The 26,108-nt window shown below is 36.5% G+C and overlaps 2 protein-coding genes across 2 annotated transcripts; one reads left to right on the top strand and one right to left on the bottom strand.

Annotated features, from left to right (window-relative positions):
- Positions 1 to 206: 206 nt before the first annotated feature.
- On the bottom strand, positions 207 to 17,804 carry LOC113673203 (protein C-mannosyl-transferase DPY19L1). Its single transcript, XM_089182367.1, has 26 exons — positions 17,496 to 17,804; positions 17,314 to 17,338; positions 17,055 to 17,142; positions 16,046 to 16,183; positions 14,785 to 14,905; positions 14,230 to 14,323; positions 12,595 to 12,652; positions 11,775 to 11,866; positions 11,332 to 11,404; positions 10,768 to 10,794; positions 10,307 to 10,384; positions 10,082 to 10,134; positions 9,507 to 9,540; positions 8,644 to 8,700; positions 8,156 to 8,236; positions 7,495 to 7,596; positions 6,647 to 6,718; positions 5,805 to 5,908; positions 5,149 to 5,179; positions 4,751 to 4,870; positions 4,034 to 4,135; positions 3,253 to 3,294; positions 2,551 to 2,581; positions 1,755 to 1,854; positions 890 to 1,015; positions 207 to 516 (listed from the first exon to the last, which is right to left on the bottom strand). Exons 1-26 carry the CDS (start codon positions 17,692 to 17,694, stop codon positions 363 to 365), a joined length of 2,202 nt encoding a protein of 733 aa, XP_089038493.1. The 5' UTR covers positions 17,695 to 17,804; the 3' UTR covers positions 207 to 362.
- A 47-nt stretch (positions 17,805 to 17,851) lies between these two features.
- Positions 17,852 to 24,570, top strand: LOC113673199 (RNA-binding protein 48). Its single transcript, XM_089182368.1, has 9 exons — positions 17,852 to 17,996; positions 18,892 to 19,001; positions 19,772 to 19,852; positions 20,330 to 20,469; positions 21,011 to 21,539; positions 21,985 to 22,009; positions 23,227 to 23,283; positions 24,007 to 24,081; positions 24,413 to 24,570. Exons 1-9 carry the CDS (start codon positions 17,886 to 17,888, stop codon positions 24,467 to 24,469), a joined length of 1,185 nt encoding a protein of 394 aa, XP_089038494.1. The 5' UTR covers positions 17,852 to 17,885; the 3' UTR covers positions 24,470 to 24,570.
- Positions 24,571 to 26,108: the final 1,538 nt, after the last annotated feature.

A 26,108-nucleotide genomic window follows, 5' to 3' on the forward strand; every position in this document is an offset into this window, starting at 1 on the left:
TCTTTGCCTGCGGGAAAGTATGAAGCCTTCAGCAACGCGAACCTCCAAGAGGTTCGCAAGAGGTCCAGCTAAAATTAGTGCCAGACCCTAGGCAAACCTCTCCCCGACTCGTCTCAATCTTCCCGCGAGCGGAAAACACGTGTTCTGCAGATCCAATGAGGGACTGCTCGGATGCTGCAACTGAGAGAGCTCATAAAAACACAAGCTTTCTTTTTTTTTTAATTCGTAAAAATTTATTTTCAATCCTCCTTCAGTTTCATAAATTAGTTAATTATTTTAAAACTCAAACAAGCGACCGCCATAGACGGCGTACCTCTAGTTGAAAAATAAAATTTCCCTGAGGGAAAGAATGCTCTGAAGTGTTATCTGTGATGGAGCTGAAATACGTAATATTTGTCGTTGCTGAAAGCCTTTTTAAAAGGCGCTGGATTGTCCATTAAAACGCTACAGCAGCTCGGTCGAGACCTGTTTTCTTCGTCTTCTAGGTCCCAAATGTCGACCATGCCACAGCCAGCTCTGCAGAAAAAAAACATGTTAATGTTAATTAATACATCAGTTCAATCAATTTTAATTAATTTTAGAGCAGGAATTGAGAGGTTAACCTCAACGACCAATTAGAACAAAGGTTCATGTTATCATTAGCCAATGAGAACTCAGAATGAAAACAAGCAAACTGTCCAAACTGCCTGAAGCGCGGAAAAATGCGAATGACCGAGGCACGATTCTTTGAAGCTTTGTATCTGATTGGTTGAGAGGATTGCGCAAGTTTCTGGACCAATCACAGAGCAAAGTTGAGTAAATCCCGCATTACTTTCATCCCTACATTGAAAATTGCTTTTAGAAGGAAGGTTGGGATTGCATTGATTGCATTCGAAACAAATATATTTACTTCGGTCTTCCTCTGCACCACTGAATGTCAACAACCACATGGGTAACTTTCATGGAATTCAGAGTTTGCCAAACTACAGTTGGCGGCTTCCGGCTGAAAATCTGATACACTTTGTGAGTTCTCTCTCTACAAGAAATGAACGGAAGAAGATTGTGAGTTAAATTTGAAAGATTTAGTGACCACATTTTCTGGAATTTACAAAATATATATTTTTGCTCTCAGGTTAATCCTAACCCTAACCCCCCGCCCCTCCCCCACCCTGGATGGAATGCTACTCGATTGCAGGCAATCGATGGTAGTTCATCTGGTTTACCCAAAAGTTTACCGGATCCTATCGAGAATCCTAGTAGGGTAAAGGAACTGTCAAAATAAAGTGCCTTGCTGTAGAACACAACACCTTGTTAACCCCATCACTCCCAAGATCTCATAAGTACTTAGTGTTTGCCAAAACATTTTTAAGAAGTTAGTTCAAAGAGTTTGGTATTAATTAGATCAACCAGTAATCCCCTAACTGATAGTTTTCTATATTCTCATTACTTGTCTGCTTGATATTGTATCGATAATTTATGGAGAAATGATTTTTTTGGGAGTTACAGGGTAAAAACTGGTTTACGCTTTGAACAAGAAAGAAGTTCGATTTCGAGCTTGGTCATGATATAGGGGAAGATGTCATTGGTCTTGACACGGGCCTGGGACGAAGGAAAAGTATCTGTCCCCTAGGGGGAACTGGACCCCAGACCCTCGGATTCCGCGCTCCGATACTCTACATATGAAACATATGGACACGTAAACTCGCCAAAGTTCAACATAGAGACTTAGGCCACTTAGGAGATTGAAATCGTTATTTAAGGTTAGAGCAGGTTACCTTATGCCAACGTCTTCATAGTGAGGATGGTTAACAATGGCTCGTCCGGTGCACAATTTGACGGTTGCCATGGTTGGCATGGCACCAGCAAAAACAGCAGCTACGTGAAGAAACAAATAGCATGGTCACATAGAGAAATTTCCATGAATTTGGGTCCGGCCACACTGAAAGAATAGGTCCTTGCCGGTGTAAATGGATGACGAGTGCTCGCGTTCGAGTTGCTCTGCATCGTCTCTTGAAAACCCTAAAGATTGGAGTTATTGTGAATTTTCGTCTGCAATATTCGGCGCTCAAGAATTCCGCGACACTGCATGACTACTTCATACACGAACAAAAAAAAACTCGTTTTATCCAAAGGGCAGGGTAAGTTCAACCCTTTTCGTTCAAGAACGGGAAGAACAGAAGGGTGGCAAATATCTGTCCACTTACTAGCGAACAGTTAAGGGATTTTGTATAAGGTGATTGTTAATAAGTATATGCAGTCCGTACACTCCGTGAAGCTGTCTACGTTAAGCGTAGCGCTATCTTCATGTCAACTTCCCAGAAGAAACACGTGGAGCTAAATCTGTAATTCTGTCAAAAAGGGGCATCGAAAAATGGCCTTTGTATTGCACTCCCTAAGGAAGAAAGGTCGTAGTAACAGGTATTGAAGTACTGCATCATTCGCAGAAACTGATACTGACATTTTACCGAAATGTATTCCCGCTCTCCCGCCCCAGTCCCTGACTAAACAAACAAACACAAGACAGAAATCACAGAGTTAATCAGACTCATTTTACATGTATTTGTTACTCACTTTTGGGTGTCCTGGTGTTGATCCACTCAACCTGTAATGATATAATTCAAGATGTACAAACTCACCGACATCAAAAACAGCGCAATCGATTATGTAGAAAAATCTAAAGTGCAGATTACAGCTACTGCTTCTCCTGTTTAAGCACGTTGATTTGTTTGGTTTTTGATCTTTTAATGCTAAAACAAATGCGACGATTTGGTTTTAGATGTTATTCACTGAATGACTCAGGCATACTCGGAGAAAAAAAAATTCCGAGGGCTCTTGACGGGAGTCGAACCTACGACCTTCGAAGTGGTACTTCAGACGTTCTACCACTGCGCTGTAGGAGACCGGCGTCTCCTATAGCGCAGTGGTAGAACGTCACAAGGCTTGTGGCTGGCTAGGTCGTTTAACTAGGTCCATGCTGACAAACTTCCTCCTTACTGCTAGGATAGAAATGTCGAATATCATGCTTTTGCGCAATGATGCTGTTGATGAAGATGGTAAATGTGAAACGTGGTTAGTTAAGTGAAAGATGATGTTATTCGTTGAATAACAAAGGCATACTCAAAGAAAAAAAATGTCAGAGTACTACTAAAAGGAGTCAAGATCAGTTATTTTTATTAGGTTTTGTTAGTCTTTTTTAATGTCTACGCACTCAATTCTTATAGTTGATGATGGAATCATTTCCTAGCAACTGAGTGAGTAGAGGTCGTTACTCACCAGTGCCTCTTGTTCTGGGTTGTTGTACTCTCCATGTGTCGCCTGAGTTAAAATAAGGAAACATCAACAATTTTTTATCGACTTCTTCCAACTGCAACGATATCAAAAGAAATGCTGAACTTCTTTGACGCGATCAAGCATTACATAACATCAGATCTTTGAACGACAGGCGCGAGGAACAGTGTTATCTCAGTCGTATCTAATAATAGGCATAAAGTCTACTGATCATCTGTCACCAGCCAATAACATTAGCAGATACAATTTAGAAACCAGCCAAACATGCGCACTAATCGTTACACGAACACATTCATTCATGTTCAATCGGTAGAACTTTTGCGCGTAGTTTTTTTTTTATCATCATGTTAAATCTTAAATCACATGAACTCATCATTTTATAAATGTGTACAGAACTTTAACCTTTTGTAAATTTGAATAATTCAATAACTTATCCATCTATCTTTCTATCTATCACTGATTAAGTGGTAGAGTCTGTTAACCCTTTTACACCTGAGGGTGATTAACATCTAACTTCTCCTCTCAGTATCAACACTGAATCAAACATTAAGGTCAAGAGAATGAAGCAAATGATCGCCATCTAAAGAAGCCATTGATTTTTTAAACAATTTCTCCTTGTTAGCACCTTAAGAAGTGCATAGGGAACAGTATGGAGAAAGAAACGCACAGAAACGACATCGCATCCAACTGCTGATTGCAGAAGTTTACGAAAAAACTTTCATAGGTTTATCACATACATCAAATAGTGATAATAATAAATACTCACAAACTGAGTTTGTAGGTTCATGATTCCTTGAACAGACATGGCAGCAATCAGGACCACCACGGCTGCTTGGTGCTTTCGCTTGTCGCAAATAAAACCAAACAGCTAAAAAACAGAGGAAGACAAACTCAACGCTGTACATCTTTCCGGCAGAACATAAATTGCTTTGACTTATTTTGACGCGCGCTCCTCTCTTATTCAAAATCACGCATGGTAAAGGTGTTTATCAAATGGCTGGCTGCGCGATAACGCAAGATGAAGCGAGTCAGGGATTCCGATTGGCAACAAGAGTAGGCAATATGGGCTAATATTGCCTTCATTCTCTCTCGGAGAAATAAAAATTCCCTGTGTTAGTTATTATCGCCGGTTTAAATACCTTCGTCGTAACCTTTGGGACAACCCTTCGGTTACAAAAGATATACTTTGACAGTTTTTAAACCAATGGCATTGCAAAACAAGTGTTGAAGACAATCAAAACAGAAGGAAAACCATGATGATCTTCGTTAATTTCTTTTGCAATTAAATATCTTACTCTTTTTGCAAAAAGCTGACATTAAACCCACGTTTCATGCAAATACGATGGAATGAGTATGGAACACGCTTTATTGAACTATCGTCCTTAACAAGGCCAGGAGGTGATACATTTTCATCTTTCTATAACGTTCCCTTGTGTAAAACGATTAGATAAGAAAAAAGCTAGCGGATATAAATTTGAATTACCTGTCTAGAGGCCAGAAGGGACGCCATGACACACAGAGCTGGGGTACCAAACAACTTCAATCGCATAATGATGATCGCCATGGCAACAAATGCCAGTGACTGCAGCACGTGATAGAGATGCTGAGAGAATGGGACCGGGAAAACGTAGTTAGGATTTTCTACTGGCAATGAGAGAGGGGGCGGGGAGGGGGGGGTAAATGAAAACCCCCAGGGTCGATCAAATACCGAGCAGACAAGTGATGAGAATAAAGAAAAATATCAACAAAGGGATTATCAGTTGATTCAGCAGTAAATTCTTAGAGTTGAAATCAAAAGAAATGTATGGAAGACAGTAAGGAGATCTTGGAAATGATATGTTTAGAAATAACACAGCGAGGCGAACAAGTTTCTATCCTTACCTCCGCGTGAGGTTTAAGATTCACCCCCTTCCTACAAAAAAATTAAATTTCAGTTAATAACCTCTTCTTTAACGTATGTTGATTATATAGCGGACCGCAAAAATAATACTCGAAACAACGCTTAAATATGTTTTAAAGACTTGTTGAACAAGTTTCAAAATCATTTTCTTTATAGAAGCTGCTTAAACCGATGTTTGTCATCTTCAAATTTAGTAAATTGAAAATTCAAGTTAGTGACTACTTGAAACCAATGAAAAATTCTTAGAGAAGGTACGTTTCTAAAGAAACTGTGGTGCTGCCTCGGTGGGAGAGTATAACAAGATAATTTGGTTTTATCAACGGAGATGATAATGTAAATTGGCCTCCCTAGAGAGTTTCTAACTTGACGTTTCGAGCGTTAGCCCTTCGTCATTCGCTCTAACGTAGGGCTAACGCTCGAGACGTCTGCTTTAGCAACTCTTTAGGGAGGCCAATGTATATTATCAATTCCGTTAATAAAAACGAATTATCTTGTCGTGAAAAATTCTGTTTTTCAGTTCTCTGTTTCTGATTTTAATTCAGTTGAACCAGGTTTAACTACACATGTTGTGTTGGTGTGAATAGGGTCTAACATTAGTGGTGTCTGTCTCGAAGAAAAACTTTTCAGGAAGTCTTACTTGAAGTCGTCTGTTTCCTCCTCATCCGATTCAGGGTCTGACATTTTAGGATTTTCTTTCTTGTCTTTTGTAGCCATCAAGGTATTCCACTCATTCTTCAGAATCTAAAACGGAGTTTAATGGACTTCTATCGTTATTGGAATGAGGTTAATTACAGCTGCTTCAAGAAAGGTTTTCGAAAAAAAAGCGTAAAAGCGCACGCGATAACCCCTAAAGGTATTGTGGGTAGCTTTTAGGTTACGACTACTTGACCTCAGGATTTCAGAGAAATCTGAAGAAAACGTTATTGTAAAGATGGTGAATTTATCTATTTCTTTGACTTATTAAAAATCATTGATTACCGGATACCCTGATTAGCTTTCGAGATTGTCATGTGCACTTTTTTCCTTTTTTCTGACAACAACCTTTCTAGAAACAGCTCTATACAAATGACCCTATTGATAAAAAAACACTTAGATATAGTGACATGAAACTTTACAAACATTATTTTAAATCATGAGCTTTCATAATGCTTCGTGAGAAAAACTGCATCGTAAAATTATTTGTTCATAAAATTGGATTTCACTCACAAGCAAGATTTTAAAGAAAGACCCTTTTTAATAGAAGAATTTCTCAAGGACAACCTTTTTTGGTTTAAATGAATTGAAGACACTGGTCAAGTAGACTATGAAGGATTTCAAGGAAACTCTGCTTCGGCAAATTAATAAATCAATGAGAAGATTTCTATGCAGCATACAAGTTTCCCTTAAAAAACAACCTTCCCAAGGAAAACTTGTGTGGTCAGTACCACTTAATCTTACAAATTGTTGCTAAAATATTGTGCAACTTTAATGACTTTTTACCTTCAGTAAAACAGCTGTAAAAGATACAATTGCAGCTGGTAACAGCAACGTCTTGGTCAGCTTTGTCGGATTCTATTTGGGAAAACAATGAAACAGATGATTTGGATAAAGCCCTCCCTAAAAAGCTATGGTACCCGTCTGGAAGATCGAGTTTCTGATGAGAGAATTTTTTTGGGCTAATGTGTTTGACACAAAGTGCGAAAAAAACTAACAAGAGCGTGTCGCCCATACCGTGCCGTGGAACATACAAAGGCAAACTCAAACAATGAGATATCCGCGAAGTCTTCCTTTTCGGTGACATTGAACGGATTACCCATTGTTCACGACATTAACAACGCTTTTTAAACTCTTAAAACATTCCCTAGTAACAATTCATGGCATAGAATACAAAAATGCATGTCAAATAAAGTTATTGAAGTAGAACACTTGAAAGATAGTGGAACTGTCGCTTCTCACTAATTTCGGAAGGAATAAGCAGGAATGAGAATCCCAGCTCATAGTAACGAAGTCTGGTTTAAGACGGTCGACTAAACATTGGCTTTCCTCTAGTCTTATAGCTATATTTTCTACGACACGAAATCAAAATGTGAATAAAGCAAAAGCAAGTTGATTTGTGGTGTAAATGAATAGTTGCGGAGACTAATTCAAGCGATCTCGGCCATCATATGTCCACTCTGGAATTCATATATGTTATGTTGAAGTTAAAGAATACAATCAAGGTGAATGAAGAGTACACATGTCAAAATTGATGAACCTGCTGTAAGGAGCTTCTCTCTAATCTGAGAAAATTGGCTGATTTTTCACAGATGAAAAATTCTTCACCTCACAAAGAACAAGAGATCACCAACCTCTGGATCTAAAAAGTCGAATTCTGGTGCACACGTGTATAAAGCCGTGTCAAAATTCCTGAAGCTGGAGAACTTGGAACGTAAAATACTTGTGATGTGTGCCTGAGAATGAAGGTAAACGAAGAAACAATAAAACAGTGATAAAGTACAATTAGAAACTATGGGGAATTTTTAAAAGTATCTTCCCTTTACACCCTAACATCATTCTGCATATTCTCCATACTGTTCTCTATACATTTCCTAAGGTGCTGACAAGGAGGATTTGTTTGACAATTAGAGGCTTTTTAATTTTGCGATGACTTCCTTTTGTCTCATTACCTACACATTTGATTCAAGGGTGATATTGTGAGGAGAAAAGCACTGAGAAGACAGACACTCCTGAGGGTGAAGGGTTAAGTTCTCTATTTAAGGAATTCTTCCGCAGTAGTATGAAAAGTCGTTCACTGAGGAGAAATCACTGTTAACAGGGAGTGTACCCCCTGATCGCTGATGTTTCGAAAGATGCACCACATATAACTTATTTACCTGCACAAGCGCTACTGTGCTCATTAACAAGAGAGGTATTTTATCTTAACTTATTCCGGCATGAATCGAAGAAATTTGAAGAGAGCAGTGCTATTTCATTTGGAATACGCAAATTAAAGAGACTAAAATATCTTACATCATCTGCAATTCCCAGGATCTTTGCTATGGCGATCTTGATTCCTACAGATCCAGTAAGGAAGATGACAGCCTGGGCAGCCTGTGACATATCATTAATCAGTTCTCAACAACAACAAAAAATGATAAACTGCAACTGCTTTTAAGATTGTCTGTAAGACACGTTTCTCTTTTCATTTAATAAGTTTATGGTATACTGCTGTATTATGGTGATGTTCATGTAGAAACCTCCAGATAAAATAGTAAAGAAACTACAGAAGCTAAGAGTGCTGAGTAATGTGGTGTAATTTTTTTTTCGCTCTCGCTGTTCGTGTTTAGTACAGTCGCTGTAACTCGTTTTTTCCTTAGTATCTGCTAGGCAGGCTATACAAAGGTAGTATCAAGTGTGCCTCATGTCTACTGCATTAATAAGGGCTTGAAACTCGCGTTAACGCTCAAGAACATTTCCTTAGAAGTTCAATCACAGATCACACTTTTTTTTTCACCTACCCATATAACAAGCTGATGGGGCAGTTGGTAAATAAACGGCTCAAGATTGGCAATGATCTGTGTTGTAATAAAAATTAAACAGAACAAAATGAAACAAAAATTACTGAGTAACTGTCCATCAATAAATAAAAACGAAGAACACACTTTGGAGGGTACATATTGCGAGTCTATAGCAGTCTACTAAAGCACAAAGGAGTAAATTCTACATCCACGAGACATGATACTCCATCGCAAGTCGCTCCTTCCCCCCCACCCCTCCCTCAGAAAAATGTGAAGTTTCTAGGAAAGTTCGACGGTATCTACTTATACTCAGTCTGAGAGCGGGTGACACCTTATCTCCCATAATCATTGTCGTCTTTACTCGATTGAACAACGATTGATAGCGTTTATGACAATTAAGCGTTTCGGATGCAGCGTTTATCCACGAACGGGTTTTATTCAAATCGAGGGCGTGTACTTCAGAATCAAATTTCTTGAACACCGAATATTAGAGACCATTTCTAAACTATTATCTACAACAGAAGCACGTCTAAGGTTCCAAAGTTTCGATTTTCGCCGGGATAGAATCGAATTTGTCTCCCTTGTGATTGCAAAATTTAGATGATGCAAATTACCGATAAGTACCGTACTTGTAAGGCTTTTATCGTTATCCTCGAATACACGACACATGTTTCTGCGCTGTATATTCTTGGGCAGCTTTTATAAGGACATGTAGCTTCTCTTCCACCTGCAGCGCTTATTTGTGGGCGGCATTACACCGGGAAAAAACAGCTTACGGTCATTTATTGTATAAAGAGAGAAGATTCACTTTAATCACTGAGTTGAGTGCACTTTTGTTCTCAAAAAATTCTGAACATACTCACCAAAGTTGTGATGAGGGCCGACAAGAAGAATGAGCTGATGGTTCAAAAATATAGCTTCGATCAGTTTCAAAGAAAAACAAATGATACAACGACCACTAAAACACAAATGAAATTCCATAAAAAGGCATTCGTTTCTAGGCGGTGTCAGACTCTCAACCAGAGGAGACGAGCGAACATTTGGGGCGCGCAAAAACTGTCGCTCATAAAACAAGCGGAAGTAAAGAAAAATTGCAACGCAACTGTCTCGTTGATGGCCACAACCTCCGCGTCCACTTGTTTGCCATCTTTCGCGCACCCTTCTTTTCGCTCGTCTTTATTTACTAAGATCCTACCAAGCTGAGTCACCTGATGAAACTCTACTTTAAAATTGAAAACTAACGTTAAGGAAACCTCTCCTCTATAGTGTTTACATTTCTATGTACTGTAGTGGTGAGAATATGTAGTTTTATCAAGAAAGCACCCTACTGTTGATAATTCTCGTTTTTCTCATCACCTGTCTATGCGACAACGTACTTAAATTGTAGGAAGAAGTTTTATTTTTATCACTCCTCTGAGACGAAAACCAAACTGCATACCTCAGAAGCATGGAGTTTCCAAACTGAATCACAAAATTTAATAAATGTCCCACCTGCATATAATAGATAAGGAACAGTTTTGAATTAATTTCGTCCCTAAACTTGACACTCATTTAAATCTTTTTTTGCTGTTGTTCATTGAGAACGGATAGACTATGAACTACCAAACTGACACAAAGTAATTGATAAACTAACGGATGTACCAAAAATGAAGAAATTACATACCAGCAATCCATATAACACAATGCACAGTTTACGGGAAGTGATAAACTTAAGAAAGTACAGTCCAAACAAGGCACAAGTCTGCAACAAAATACAGTTTTCTCCTTTAAATACACTTGTCACAATATTGAATAAGTAATGTACAATCTAAAAAAGTTTGTTCCTTTCTGCAATGTTCTTCTAGCTCACTTTAAACAAAAAATTAAAAAATGGATAAAAAAACTTCACTTAAATGTCATTCATAATCAGTTCTTTGAGTTTGTCGAACCCAGTGAGAAGCTAAAGCTATAAAATTTCTAGTAAGCCTTGGATTATAATAAGGTGCACATTTTATGGGCATCTCCACAAGGTTTTCCAGCTCTAAGGACAGCCAAAAAATCATGAAGACCCAAGACTCAACCACCTTTTACCATGAGTATGTACAAGAATCTTTCACTGCTATGTATACTACTGCAATTACCCACCTGTGTTAGCAGTGCAAACTGAGCAAACTGGGAAAAAAAGGAGAGAGAACTTTCTTTATCAATAATCAAATAATCAAAACAGATAGTAAATAAGTTTAAAAGAACAGAGGAAAAAATTATAATTTTAAATCAATTCATGAAAAAGTATAAAATAAAACGATATGCATGTCCTGCTTTGATCAAAAGAGAACAGTTTTATTCTTTTTCAAATTTTAAGGAAGTAAAACATCTAAAAATTTGTCATCTACCAACAGGTGTTATTGGTAACTAATAAGTTCACATTAAAAACCCATTTTTCATTAACTAGAGTACATGCATGAGGGTATCAGTTATTTCATAAAATATATCAAACATTGAAACCTTTCACTAACACTGGTGACTTCAAATGATTTATCCTTACAAAATTATTATGTTACTGGCCATAAAGACAAAAATATCATTTAGGGGATATCATTTGATTTCATGTCAAATTATCAGTTCCAGAATTACAGGGAATTTATTGATAACTGATCTTTAGATCATCAGAGTGAAAGTGTTGATCATACCCCCAATGATTAGCCATACCTGCCATGGAATCATGAATAAGCTTGTTGTTATGGCAACTAATGATAGGTGTCTCCAGTCAGCCTTAGGTGACCTAACAAAAAATAAAAAAGAAAGACATGTAAATTCTGTGATAATATTTTATTACTGACATGTATAGGGGGCTTATTATCTGCATAATTTCTGGGTTTACTCACATAAACTAAGTCAAACTCAAACTGGTGGCAAACACAATTAAGAAGTGTCTTGCTAAATAAATTCAAAAGAATAAATTTCATTCCATTTGCCCTGCAGCAGGGCTTCATTTTCACAGACTTGAGAGAGGTCTAGTAGCACTTTGTTGTTCAGTCCTTTTATCATCATCATTACTCCAGTAAACTGTTCCTTCCTCTCCTTGTGGCATATGGGACCACAAGTGTTTTATCATTAGTCTACAATAAAAAGATCTACAACTGGTGACTTACTTAATTGTTAAGGTAACAGCCAGAAGTTGGAAGACAAGAAAAGGATATGAAAAGCTTTCTCGTAGGGGTGGTGTCCACATAACTCTAGTGCACTGATTAAAAATAAAATAAGTTTTATCAGAAACACATCTCTTTCTTGAATTTAACAATTCTCAGATCATCCACAAACACTTATTGCATTTGCATAGCTTTATTTTGCACCATAATCATCCTGAGTAGATCCCTATTCACATTATTTCACATCAAAGGATTTCTAACAAGTACCAAGTTCATATAGGTTGTGAAATTGGTAAAGTTTGAGCTCAGTTTTAACCCTTTAGCTCCCAACATCCAATTAGTAATTCTCCCCACTGATTGCCTTGCTGTTCCTTGTATATTAGACAGGAGAATTTGGAGGTATATCAAGATAACACCCTAAAGCCTATAAGCTTTTCATTTCTCATAACCTGTTTGTAAGGTAACATACTAGAATTTCAGTGAGAAGTTACAAGTTGATCACTTCTAAGGCAAGCTCCCACTAGAAATAAAACCTTGTACATAAACATAAACATAAACCACCCATTAATTTGAAATTTCAATATTCCACCCCCTCTCCAACCAGGCAACCCACAGGCATTTCATTGTCATCCAAGCAAATTCATCCCCATTCAAATTCATCCATGAATTTAAACCGGTAGTATCATGTCTTTCCAGCAGAATATGAGTGCTATATCTTTAAATATGGAGAATTGTACGAGTGAAAAAAGATAGATCACAGAAAACTTTGAGATTGGTTGGCAACTGAAGTTTCTTGTGAAAATTGTCCCCTTCCCATACTTACCTCACCATGATTATACAAGTATGACAATGTGCCTATAAGTCCACCAAGAATACTGCCACTAGAAAATAAAAGTTTAAAATCTGACAGTTAATAAAATAATGTGTATTTCCATCGAGTGCTATTATACAGAAAGTTAAAGACTAACAAACACAAGAGTACAAAAAAATTTAAGGGGGATCAGTCAGAACTTAGCATCGATACAACAAGTGGCCTAATTGTCAGTGCACTTGATTCCATGGTGAGAGGTCCATGTTTGAGGCCTGGCCTGGAAAATGCGTTGTGTTCTTGGGCAAGACACTTTACTGTCACAGTGCCTCCCTGAACCCTTTAACTCCCATGAGTGACCAAGGCAGAATTTCTCCTTACAATATCAATACAATATCAAGTAGACAAGTGATGAGAAAGAAGAAAAATATCAATTAGGGGATTATTAGTTGATCCAATACTAAATTCTTTAAACTAACATTACAAGAATTGTATAGTAGACAGTAAGGAGAATTACTAATGAGATCTTGGGAGTTAAAGGGTTAGGGGCACACTTAATTTGGAGCCTCGCTCTGTTGTGTGTCCTGCACCTTGATGGCGAAAGCAATTAAAAATAGAAAATAAAAAATAAGAGACCTTGTGCAAGAAAATTTAAGTGACTAAGTTGTGATCTGTTTTTTTACTTGAGTGGCCAGCATGAGTTATTTGAAACAATTTCATAGCAAAGTAATTGAAAGAAAATCCAAAACATTTTGGCCAGGCAATTTGTATTCATTGTAATCCTGCAACAAAGCTGACTCTACTGAACTCAAACATAAAAACTCCAAGCTTGAATGTTGCCAGGGTGAATAGGCAGTAGGTAATATGAATGAACGGATACAACAGAAAAATATAGAGGACTTGTAACAGACCTGCAGTGTTCTCTAAAATAAAGGTCAGTTAGTCACTGGCTCTTTAATTAATCTTAAATATCTGCATTTAAGTTTCATGTTTTCAATTCAATTTTATTATCATATGTAGACCTTAAAAACAAGTACTAAAAGGCCAACAGTTCTGGAACAGTCATATCATCTTTTACATTGCTGACAGCACCTGTGGGCAATATGGTGCAAATCTTGTGTTTTGATTGGTTACCTAGTAAGCAGGCAAGATGGGCACATCTTGCTCTCTCAGAAATACCTGCTTCGATCCCATGAGAGTTTCATGGAGTGGAATTAAAAAGTTCGTAAAAAGTGGTAGAAAAAAAAAATAAACCAAGAAAACATATTAAATGACTCTTGTGGGTTTATTGTGTTGGGAACATGGCCGGCTTTCTTTCCCAGCTCTCAAAAAAAAAAAGTCATTCTTTATTCTTATCGAAGTGAAATTTTTTTGCTAAGTAATGAATCTTTTATTGACCAAGTTTGTTGGTCAAAATAGCTGGATATTTGTCTTGTTCCTTTTTTGCATAAGCCTTGACTTCTTCTCCATCCATGAAAACACACAAAAAAAGAAATTGGTCAATATCCAGCCATCTTGACCAAACAAGCTTAATCAATAATGCATGTGTATCTGATCTTTAGCAGATCAAATATCTATTACACCCAAAATAACAACCTAAGACCATTGATGAGAATCATATCTAGTCATGACAACACAAAAAAAATTTACCTGAGATAAAAGCAGAGCAAGAAAAACATGGATATCATGAGTCCACTTAAATAGAAGATGGCATAAACATAGAAAAATGACAGCTCCCCCATACCTAAAAATAAAAAAACAGAATTATGCTATCAAATACAAACCATGACAAATTTCACTTTGCACAGATGCAAAAATGAGCAGAATATTATCAATACAGTCCTTTGGAGGCAGACAAATCACATAAAAAGGGGAGAAAAACTGTTAACCCTTTATACCCTAATATCAGTATGTAAAGTCTCCATAATGTTCTTGATACATTTCCTTTAGTGCTCACAAGGAGAATTTGTATAACAATCAATGGCTCCTTCAGTTGGTGATCATTTCCTTTATTCTCGTGACCTAAATGTTTGTTTCAGGAATAATACAGTTGGGAGAAATAAGATGCTTAATCAAGTTGCTCTTAGGGGTTAAAGAGTAAAGCAAGGCAAGTTTTGAATTGATCGGCAGAGTTTGTCTGAAAAATAATACCAGCAAAACATTACATTTAGGGAAATCAATAAGCATATTGTTTGTATTTCTTACCCTCACAGCTTTGTACAGGAGGTTGGTTGTAACCTCTGTTTACAGTATAGCATGTCTTGGTGTGGATATTAAAACTTGTGGTTAACCAGTCATACATGCGGAAAGCAAATCCTAACACAACCTGTAGGCAAAAAGGAACTATGTTTACATACAAAGGCTTTTCTTGACCAACAATGAGCAACAAAAGGGTTGAGACATGTAATACCTACTTAATCTTTAACTCCCATGAGTGACTAAGACAGAATTTCTCCTTAAAATATCTATACAATATCAACCAGATAAGTGATAAGAATAAAGAAAAAGATCAATTTGGGGATAATTAGTTGATCCAAAACTAAATTCTCTAAACAAACATTATTAATAGGAATTGTATTGTGTGGTTGACAGTGAGGAGAATTACAAATTTGATCTGAGAGTTAAAGGGTTAAATAAAGCAATGATCCCTGCAGGTGAGCTGTAATTTAAACAATTGCAGAAAAGAAGCCAGTAAAACATTCAGGCTTCAACAAGATTCACACTGGTGCCTCAGAGGTAACAGTTGAGCAATACTAGCAACTAAGCTATGGAAAGTTTAATTGTTTTATATGTATTATCAGCTGAGTTTACAACATAAATTGGCCACTGTAAATAGTATAAAACTTTTTACAGTGGCCAATTTATGTTATCATACCAGTTGATAATAATTAATTACCCTGTTATATTCTCCCACTGACACAGCACCATTGTTTCTTTACAATCTTATCTCCTTTATTCATTAACCCTTTAACTCCCAAGATCTTGTCAGTAATTCTCCTTACAATCTGTCATTGTGATGTTAGTCTGGAGAATTTGGTATTGGATCAACATATAATCCCCTACTTGATATTTTTCTTTATTCTCATCACTTGTGTTCTTGACATTGCATTGATACTGTAAGGAGAAATTCTGTCTTGGTCACTCATGGGAGTTAAAGGGTTAAGCTACAGAAAGGCATATGTTGGAAGCAGGCCACATAATTTCATATTTTCTTTCCTTCTCTCAGTTTGATTCAAGTTTATCTTACCCTGTATTTTATTATTTCAATAATGCATCAGTTAAGGCTAAGTAAACTTGAGTTTTTTTTCCAAGTCGTGAGAAACAAGGAAAACCCAAATTAGCAGAGTTAGCAGGTATACATGTACCATCAGTTTTTCTTTAGAGTGTTGCATTGTTGAAGGAGTTCACTCTTTAGCAAGAGTCCTGCTAATCCACTTAGTCATTGACCAAATTCCTTTTTATTTACCTCTGGATATAAATTAAACCTTTTCAGAGTGTTGATGGTGTCTGGATATTCTGTTACATTGCAATTCATAACAGAATAAACTCCGTCAAGGAATGTTGGAGCTTCCACAATAGTTTTGTAATATGAATAGTACAAGCCCTGTTTGGATAAAACACATCATTTAATTATACATTGTTGTTATACTTTCAAATAATCATGAAACCATAAAAAAGCTGTCAAAATATTTACTGGTAGATTACACTCAATATAATAAAATAACTTCAGGGAAATAATTTGCTTCTTCCAAAGGTCCTGAGCAACTAATAGTTTTTAATACTCTCATTCTTTTTCTACAGGTTTGGAGGATGGAAAAACTCTACATGAATCTTAACAGTGTCTTAATATATCATGCTCCTTTGACTGCAAATTTCAAAAAATAATTTGCTTATTGGAGTTTAGTAAAAGACTGCTTTATGAGTTAATTTATATATAGCAGTGGCGGTGTTGGCTTTGAGGCAGTCTCATGGAATCTCCATCTTCTCTCAGTGTCAAAGTGTTATTGACCAATAAATTAGCAAAACTTGGCATGTGTTTGACTGGGAGGGTGGGAAGTGTTCCAAACTTTAAATCAGAAAAGATAGTTCTTTTTTTCACTATAGCCTAAATAACCTTAAAAAAATATTTCATAAAGAAGTGAAATTTTAACACTTTATACTTAGTAGTAATATTTAATCCTGTTGTTGCAAGAATTTTGGTGTCAAACAATAGTAAAAATCCTTATAACCAATGGGGAGCGGGAGAACCTCGAGACCCTAAGCGACTCCCTGGATTTGCCAGTACATCTAAACATATTGCTTCAGGTACAAGATATTTACTTGAAGAATTAACCAGTTAAATTACAATGAGCTCTTGATAGTCTTAACTATATCATATTCGAACGTGGGGCCGTCATTACTTCACAATTATTCGATCCTTTCTCTTCTACATGAAAACCCCGCATGTGTCTTCAAAAGAGAGATAAAGAACTTACCATCTCTGTCCTAAAAGACAATTCTCTTTCCAACGCTGACAAATGCGAGAAAAATCGCTCGTTTTCAAACATTCTAGACACGTGGTAGCTGAAAGAACAAAAATAAACCACCAGATGAGCGCAATTGTTTACAGTCATTGTTAAAGGTTCTAATTGCAATTTTATTGTTCAGGGTATCCTTAATATTAAAATTTTAATTCTAGTCTACCAGACGATATTGATTATTATAAATGCAATCATTTTAAAAAGACAACTTTACCTTTGAAATATCCCAAAACTCACAGCTACAGAAAAGAATCAGAAATTTTCAAGTCAGGGTTATCTGGGAATACATGTCACAAAACTGAAGATACTTTAGAAATTCTCAAGCCTCACTGAACTCACGTGTAAGAAAACCTGATCCTAGGAAACAGCAAAAACTTAAGAGCACGAAATACATACCGATAATCAATACTAAAGAAGCGTAGCCGATGCCATATTTCGTAAATGGAACAATCGACGGTGAAGAATATTTAGCGTTCTGGTCTCTTTGTTTTGGTTTCATTTTGAAACGCCCGTGAGTTTTGGGTTGTGCTGTGCCTGCGGAGCCAGATTTCTGGCTCTGTTGACTAGAAGCTTGTTTTTTCTTCTTCGTGGTCATGCTGAAAAAATATTAAATGCTAACCAAATAACCAAAAATAATTTGGAGCGCAATATTAAGTATTTCGTGATTTTAGCGTGACTTGTTCTTTTGTCTCGCGTTCGTCTTCTGCTGTGTGTCACAGTCAGCGGCGATCACAGGATATTTCCTGATGTGGTGTAGATATAATTGATGTGATACTATTCGGCAAAATGGCGGATGACTCGAACAGAGTGTCTACAGTAAAGAAACATCACCAGCAGGCAAATTTAAATTATAATAGGCCAAAGTACCGAGAGGCTCGTTGGGAAAGGGCAGTAAAGGTATGTGATTGTGTTGTAGTCACTATCTTTAGTTGGGTTTTCATCATGTTTGCAAATAAACTTGAGCAAAAAAGGCTCACCGGCCACAGAAGTGGCTGCATATTCGGTGTAAGAAACTGTTCTGTTCACATGTGACATGGAACAAAGACAACAAAGAAATTGAAACAGTAAAAGCGTGAAAAGATAGCATTTTATGAACTAGGAACAGCTTTCTACGTTCGTACAAACTGAGTTCAAATTTAACTTACCACCAGTCTATGAAACGAACTGTAGATATTGGGAAGAGGTGGAATACAGGTGTTGTCGGCTTGTTGAAGAGCATCTGGGTGTGATTTGGCATAAAATACTAGGGAAAGATTTCCATATAACCTCATACTATTCTGTCATTCGTTATCCCAGAGGCACTCTATCATTTTCTTTTACCCTAGAACCACGAGCATAACAGAGTACGGGGTTTTGTGGAAATCGTGTCTATATCGGAATACGCAATCCAACTTACTTGCGCTAGTGTGTGATTCACTGGAAGTTGAAAGGTTTCAACATGTGCACTGATATTAAAATGTTGGAAGACAAGAGGAACATCATATGATCTCATTCCTGGCAAAGAGGAAAAGAAGCAAGAAAGTTATATAAATCATGCTGATGCTGTCTTCTCTAAAAATTAACCTGGGATGTGGGGGATAGGTTTTGAATAGAATGGTCTTCTTTCTCTGCTATGCTTGTATTTGTTAATACCTGTGACATTGGGTGCTATGAAAATTTGAACCTTGCTCAGCTGGGGTGGGAAATTTGAACAAGCAGAATACACAAAGAGTTTGAAGGTAAAGAGTCTGCCTTTCTAAGCAAATGGCTTTGAATTGATTGACACATTACCTTGACTTGTTATATTTTCAAGGTTTACACCATAAATCTGGAGTCAAAGTATGTTCTGGTCCAGGGTATTCCTGCTGTGGGTGCGAAAAAGGAACTCTTGGAACTCTTTGCACTCTATGGAGCTATTGATGAGTAAGCTTACCTGATATTTGAGCAGCTTTGTTCCATAATGAAACCTGCCGATCTTATTTTCCTTTGTCTTGTATTTGTTACCATTACCTTAAACAAAAGGAAGTGAAAATCAGGCTGGTTTTAAAAATTATTAGCCAGGAAAAAAAAGAAAACCACAATATTTTGATATATGTTGACATAAGCAAAACTGTTTTTGTTTGAGGGTCCCTGACTCTATCAAAATTAATATTGTAGATCTTCCCCAACTGGTATCCAGTTAACTTGAATCCCCTGACTCTATCAAAAATAATACTGTAGAACTTTCCTAACCTTTATCCAGTCGACTTGAATCCCCATTAACTAAAAACAAGGTCTGATTTCCCTTGACCCTATTTTTTCAGTTATTTACTATCAGCTAACTCTAACCCCCCCTAACCCCAGTTGGTGGGGTTCTATTGTTGAGTTCAATGACCTTTGTTCTAAAAGTGAAAGTTTGAACAGAATGGATTCATGAACCTCTATCAGAAATATCCCTTACCATAAGGTAATTAGAATCATGTTAGTGCAAACCACAAAATCGAGCTAATGTAGAAATATTTCCCTTTTTTGTAAACTGGAGATATTTTCTGTTTGTTAGATATGTATAAAAAAAGGAACAAAAAGGAGACATCCATTGATGCACGTATTGCTGTTCATCTTGGAATGCAATACGGTTGCATCCTTTTGTCATTTGACACCTTAATTTCTTCAAAATTGAAGTTTTTCAATATGTTTCTTATTGAATATTTAAGGTATCGCATCCTAGATGACTACCCAACAGAACCTTTCACTGAAGTTTATTGGATCAAGTTTCAAAGAATCAATTCAGCAAGGTACCAAAAAATATGCATTACCTTTAAAAATTGCCTAATGGTTCATTCTAGTGAAAAACAGCCAAATTCAATTTATGTTCAGCGCTATAGGAGACAGTAATTAAGGGAACTTTTGGTTTGGACCCTGTTCATGTTTGAACTTACCCATATTGTTATAATTGTCAAAAAAAAGCCCCTTCCATGTGCACAGAATTATTTCATTGTTTTGCCCTTGAGGACCCTTCACATGATCTGTACACAAGGCAAAGGAATACATTTTCCAAATGCCAGGTGCACAAAGTTTCAATTCAAACATTTGTTTCAGTGGGGGCATTTAACAAATCCTAACTGTGTGTAAGATCTGAATTAATGATTTAATCAGACAAGTTTTTTAACAGTAGTTCCAAAAATGTTCCAAAAATGTTACTAAGGATGATATCAGAATACTGGTAATTTTCTCTTGTATATTTCACAATAAAAATCGTTTCCCACTTTTAGAACTGCAAAAAAGAAGTTGGATAACAGGTCATTTTTTGGAGGCATTTTGCATGTGTGTTATGCACCAGAATTTGAAACAGTTGACGACACAAGAGAAAAACTCCAAGAAAGAAGAAAAGTCATTGCCAAAAAGACAAGAGGTGAATATGATTTGAAGAAATAAATGCAGTATGATCAAAATTACTGGAATACATTGATTTTAAATGAGAAGAACGATAAATGAGTTTTACTTGAAAAAATAGATTTTGTGATTTGCTTGAGCCGTCAGTGAACCCTTTACACGCAAACATCAATATGCATATTCTCCATACTCTTTTCTACACAATTCCTTTAGCACTGACAAGGAGAATTTTTTATGAACAATGAAAGCTTCTTAGTTTGGCAATCATTTCCCTTATTCTCATGATCTTAATGAATGATTCTGAATCGGAAATTTTGGTTGTGAGAAGAAGATAGATGCTGGTCACTCTGAGGGTTTAAAGGTAAAAAAAAAAAGAGTACCCTTGGCTACTATCCAGTACAGGAATTTTTCAAAAGGTATGCAACTTTCTCTGCCCTTGTTTACAATGAACACGCCCCCCCCCCCCCCTTGTACTCCAGACAAACAACCATTGGAAACTTTTTTATTGTGCAGTACATGTGTTTGTAGGCCCTTAATATGTGAATTGTTTATCATTACATAATTATTTGGTGCACAAGAGAAAGCATGTACAACAAAAGTTGCACCCATTGCTGCCTCCTCAACCAAGAGGTCAAGAGAGGATTTCAATGAAACAATCTCAGCATCATCTTCAACTGAAACTACTGCTTCAATTACAGACCCCTGTGGTCCATCAAGAGGCTTGTCACATGGAATAAATTACTCAATGTACACAATGTCATCAAGTTCCTCATTCAATTACCCAACCCTTCCACCACCCCCTCAACATGTTCATCCATACCAATATCCCCCTCCCCCACCCCCATGGGAATTACCCCGTGTACCATCAGCACATGCAACACTTCCAGCCTATTTACAAAATTTCCCCCCTCCTCCCCCTCCCCCTCCCCCACCACCTCCACCTCCACCTTCTCCTCCCCCTAAATTCCATTCTGTAGAATCACGCACTTGCCATGATACAGGTGCAAACAAAAGTGAAGTTCCAAGACAAGGGAAGGCCTTTACTGTTTATATGTCAAAAGTTATGATTGGACCACAACTTGAAGAGGGGTGAGTTAATACTCAGCAATATAATTTAATTATCATGCCAAAGCAGTCTCCTATGCTGCGCGTTATATATTTTTAATAAGGAAGTGAAGACTCCCAATCTTTAGGTAGAATCAATACCCATGCTTTTTTTTTTTCTACTCCACTCTCCTCCTTAAACAGCCATATTTAGACTGGTCATAGTCTCGCAGTCTCAAAATACCAAACAGCTGTTATCAAGTTTTAAAGACACAAATTTGAATTTTCAATTTCAATTTCAAAAAAATCAATTTGACATCTGATGGAAGTGAAGCAAATTTACATCAAGACAAGCTTTGTACTCATGCTCAAGGAGATCTTTGCAATGCAATAATTAAATGATCAAGGCTTAGCTGCTGGGATATTTGTGACTATCATTTGTATTTGATGACACTGCAATTAACTACAAGTGGGTTCTATTGCATTTCAGGTCTTCTTCAAGCAAGTCTTCACTGGTGAATATTGTGCTAGTGATACTATGTGATGTATAAATATTTTTATCAATTTAATTTTGAGGATATAAATTCCACAAATATTAATGAAAAGAATGGTATCGTTCTCCATGGAAGAAGTGAGTCAGTTACAAGGAAACTGAACAGAAAACATCAGTGATAACTTTTCTGTGGTGTTTAATAGGTTCTTTTGCACTTTGTGATTTATCTCAGAAAGTGTTCATGGTTTTTTCATCATAACATCTCTACCAGCCAATATTAAACTAAAGAACCAGACAGACCACTGCACACCACCAAAAATTTCAAGCTGAGAAAATTGGGTTGTGATGTTATGATTGTTAAAATCTCTGTTGGCACATCCTTGAGTATGTCTGTACTTAAGTTGAACTGTGCAACTAAATTTTCAGGAGAATTATAATTTATAAAAATTGGGAATGTAAATTTATCATGCCAAAGCAGTCTCCTATTCTGCATGTTATATATTTTTAATAAGGAAGTGAAGACTCCCAATCTTTAGGTAGAATTGATACCCATGCTTTTTTTTCATGAAGGGATACTATCAAATTTCAAAACTTATTTTTTTGAGATTTAAGGAAATTAGCAAACTTATTATGAATGGTATTGATCCATGAATAGAATTTTCTTACATGTATGGGCAAACACTTATTACCTTGTCAGGTGGTTCAGCATTTAACCCTTTTACTCCAAAGATCTCATTAGTAAATAAATGCTTCTTACTGTCTTCCATATAATTCTCATGATGTTAGTTCCAAGGATTTGGTATTGGATTCAACTAATAATCTCCTTGTTGATATTTTTCTTTATTTTTATTACTTGTGCGCTTGATATTGTATTGATATTGTAAGGAGAAATTCTGTTCTGGTCACTCATGGGAGTTAAGGGTTAATTAATAAGTGTAATTTTAAGATGGTGATATCTCAGTGTATACTAGTGAAGGAAGAGGGGGGGGGAGGTATTCATACAGGTGTGTCCAAGAAAATGTTCCTTCAAATATTCCTTTTATCAACTCTCAGATGCCAACACATTGTCAAATGTTAACTGGGATAATGAGAATTAAGAATCCTTTCACTTAAGTGTGTTACCTTTATAGACATGCATAATCCCTAATTCTCCTAACTGATATGCAGGTGGTTACTAGAAATGTGAAACAACTACAAGGGATAATTTACTTATTACATCTCTTTTGCTCTGTTTCTCAGACTGGTGATGACTCACTTGATAAAACTGCCTACACTATAAGAAACAAAATTCAAAAGGTATAGTTAATATGTGAATAAACTGATGTTGATCATTGATATCTGGTCTGTCATACAATATTATGAGAAATTATGAAGTAGTTATGATAGAAAGTGCTCTTGTTGGTCGATGAACGTTAATTTTGATGAGAGTATGTGAATGTGATTGTGAGAATACAATTGGTGTTTCTCAGAAATATTTTTTTTAAAAAAGCAATCGAATTTTTTTAGTGTTTTATGCCCTCTTGTAAACACTTTGGGCTGGTTATTTACATGATGTCTAACCCAAACCAGGGTTTTATGCTGAAGGGTTGATTTCTTGAAATAAATGTCCTTCCACTGTTAGCTCTTGGCCCTCTTGATACTGTTCACAAAAATAAATGTTCAGATATATTTAACAGCTACATTAAAGATTGTTTAGGATGGGGTTGTTAAACAACAGCTAAAGTTTGTTTAAATAATCAGACCTCAGGGTTGGAGAGAATTCCCAAAAGTTATGCAAACCCTTGACCGCCTCCATTTGCATACCTTTCTGGAATCCTTCTAACCCCTCTCATGTTTAGACTAGGCTATTCAAACACAGAGAATGTCTTCTATTGCTTGAGTGCAATGTGATTTACAGTATTGTACATGGACATTGAAGTTGTGATGATTTTTTCAAAGTTGTAAACAGTTAGGGGTAAACTGTAGAGTATATCACCCAGAATAATCATACCAAACTGGCAATGGTTTCTTCCTTTGCAGCTCTCAGGAGCATGTCAGAGTACAAATAACATTTCATCTTCAGCTGAAGAAGATGTGCAGCTTCATATTATTCAGGTAATAAGAACAGTGAAGTTGAGTCAACTTTTTCTTCCTAGAGTGATTACTTGTTACAATTTTGATCCACTGCATTAATGTTTGAATCTATCACCAAATTCTATGGACCAAGAAGGAAAGAACTTTATAGACATCAGTCATGAGAATTTGGTTTTGGATTGTCAAAAAGGTATAGTTATATCAGTATATAATAACTTTAATTATTAAATCACTTTAAACCTTGTGATAGCAAGTCAACTCTCCCAGTCTTTCAATTATTTCTCCCCCCTTCAAGTCTTAACAGTACTGAATAATCACTGAATGAAACATTGTGTTTGTTTTCCATCAACAGAATCCTGGTGAATCTACACTGTCATCTATTCCAAAAACAAAAAGGAAAAGAATTTAAAATGCTCAGAATAAATACTTTGAGACCATGTAGTTCCTTATCTAGACAACAGCAATCAAACCCACTGCAAATGCACACCAGTAATTATTTTAAACTACAAAAAAAAATAGAAAATGGAACAAATGAGATACATGGCCCAGGGTATGGGAAGAAAATAGAGGTCAACAAGCAAGGAAAGTTGGTTACATCTATTCTTTCAGGTAAAGTGTTTCTCTGTGACTCTCATTTAATAACACTTTAGGAGACTTGCATATTCCAAGATACTCTTTTAAGTTCTAGTTATGCATTTCAATAGCTGCTCTTAAATTATTGCATTCATAACACAGAAAGTTAGAGATGACAGGTGATGATACATAAATAAATGACAGGAGATTGAGTGTTTTGGGTGTGTTTTGTGTGTTTCAGATATCAGCAGTCATAAAATTGCCCAGTTACTTTGAAGGCTAGGTTGACTAATAGTATTAATTGATGCTTTTGAAACCAAGTGACCAGACAGTATCAAAACGTTACCTTAAACAGTGACTGAAATGCACAAAAAGGCAGTGTCCTCCATTACAACACAGTGTTTGACCAAGCTGATAAAACTGGTGACTACATATATCATGGTTTTACTGTGCATGTGTAACTGTTCCAACAAAGTAATTTGGTATTATATGCGAACTAAGTTTAAGATATATTAATTGGCTATCGTTAAGAATATCAAAGCTGACATTTTGAGCATTAACCCTTCATCATTTGCTCTGAAGGTGCCTAATTCTTGTTATCGACTCAGTTGTTAGTACCCAAATGATGAAACGGTGACTACATACCATTGTTTTACTGTGCATGTGTAACTCATCCAACCTTTGTCACTAGTCCTCACAATATCTAACCTTTTTACTCCTTAGATTTCAATATATTTTGTCAGCACTGACTGTCCTGTATTCTTCAGATTCAAGCTTTGAGAATTTGGTCTTGAATCAACCAGCATCTCACAACTGACCCTTTTTTCTCCACACTTCTTTGCTTTGGAATATTTGCTTTTCATTGAGGCAACCCACACTATTGGGTGCAGTAAAGGCCTCCGACTAAACCGAGTTAATGTTGCTAGCTCTCTAAAGCTTTTTGATTTGGGGAAGCTGTGTGGAAGGATGAGGAGAAATCTCTATAGTCCCACCCACTCCCCTCTCCTTCCTTTTGATCATTGCCCAAACCCTTGGTAAAAATTTCTTTCACTCTTAAATCTTCCACTTCTGAAAAAGTCAAAGATGGCAGTTTTAACTTTCACTGATAAAATACTAACCACTCACCTGCCAAAATTACACCTGTTCTGAAGGCTAACTACACACATCAATGGTGAACCTAAAAAGAAGGAACATGCCATACATTTTAAAGAATTTTTTTTAATAACCAAGTTTAATGCTGTCTTATTTCTTGTTGTACAGAATAATCATCTCTTCATTGTAGTAACTTCCTTTCAATTCCTCCTCAGATGTTAAGCTCAAGCACAGTGGAAGGCATGGAATCCTTATCATAGAAAGAATATTGAAAGTCACCTTTATGTGCTAATTTAAGATGGCTGTGTTGTTGATTAAGAGAGTTGATTATTTTTTTTTAATGAATATGCTGAGGATGAAGCACATAAAAGTCACTTTTAGTT

Source organism: Pocillopora damicornis, chromosome 9 (genome assembly GCF_964200805.1).
Source record: "Pocillopora damicornis chromosome 9, jaPocDami1.2, whole genome shotgun sequence".
Taxonomy (NCBI): Eukaryota; Metazoa; Cnidaria; class Anthozoa; order Scleractinia; family Pocilloporidae; genus Pocillopora; species Pocillopora damicornis.

Bases quoted from the DNA above. Each gene is read 5' to 3' on its own strand.
- LOC113673199 (XM_089182368.1), top strand. From the start codon at position 17,886: ATGGCGGATGACTCGAACAGAGTGTCTACAGTAAAGAAACATCACCAG. The intron at 19,853-20,329 runs GTACCAAAAAAT...TCCCACTTTTAG, and splicing joins CAAAGAATCAATTCAGCAAG to AACTGCAAAAAAGAAGTTGG. The intron at 22,010-23,226 runs GTGAATATTGTG...TCTGTTTCTCAG, and splicing joins CTTCAAGCAAGTCTTCACTG to ACTGGTGATGACTCACTTGA.
- LOC113673203 (XM_089182367.1), bottom strand. From the start codon at position 17,694: ATGACCACGAAGAAGAAAAAACAAGCTTCTAGTCAACAGAGCCAGAAA. The intron at 3,295-4,033 runs GTGAGTATTTAT...ATTTTAACTCAG, and splicing joins TGAACCTACAAACTCAGTTT to GCGACACATGGAGAGTACAA. The intron at 1,016-1,754 runs GTAACCTGCTCT...CATTTCTTGTAG, and splicing joins TATGAAGACGTTGGCATAAG to AGAGAGAACTCACAAAGTGT.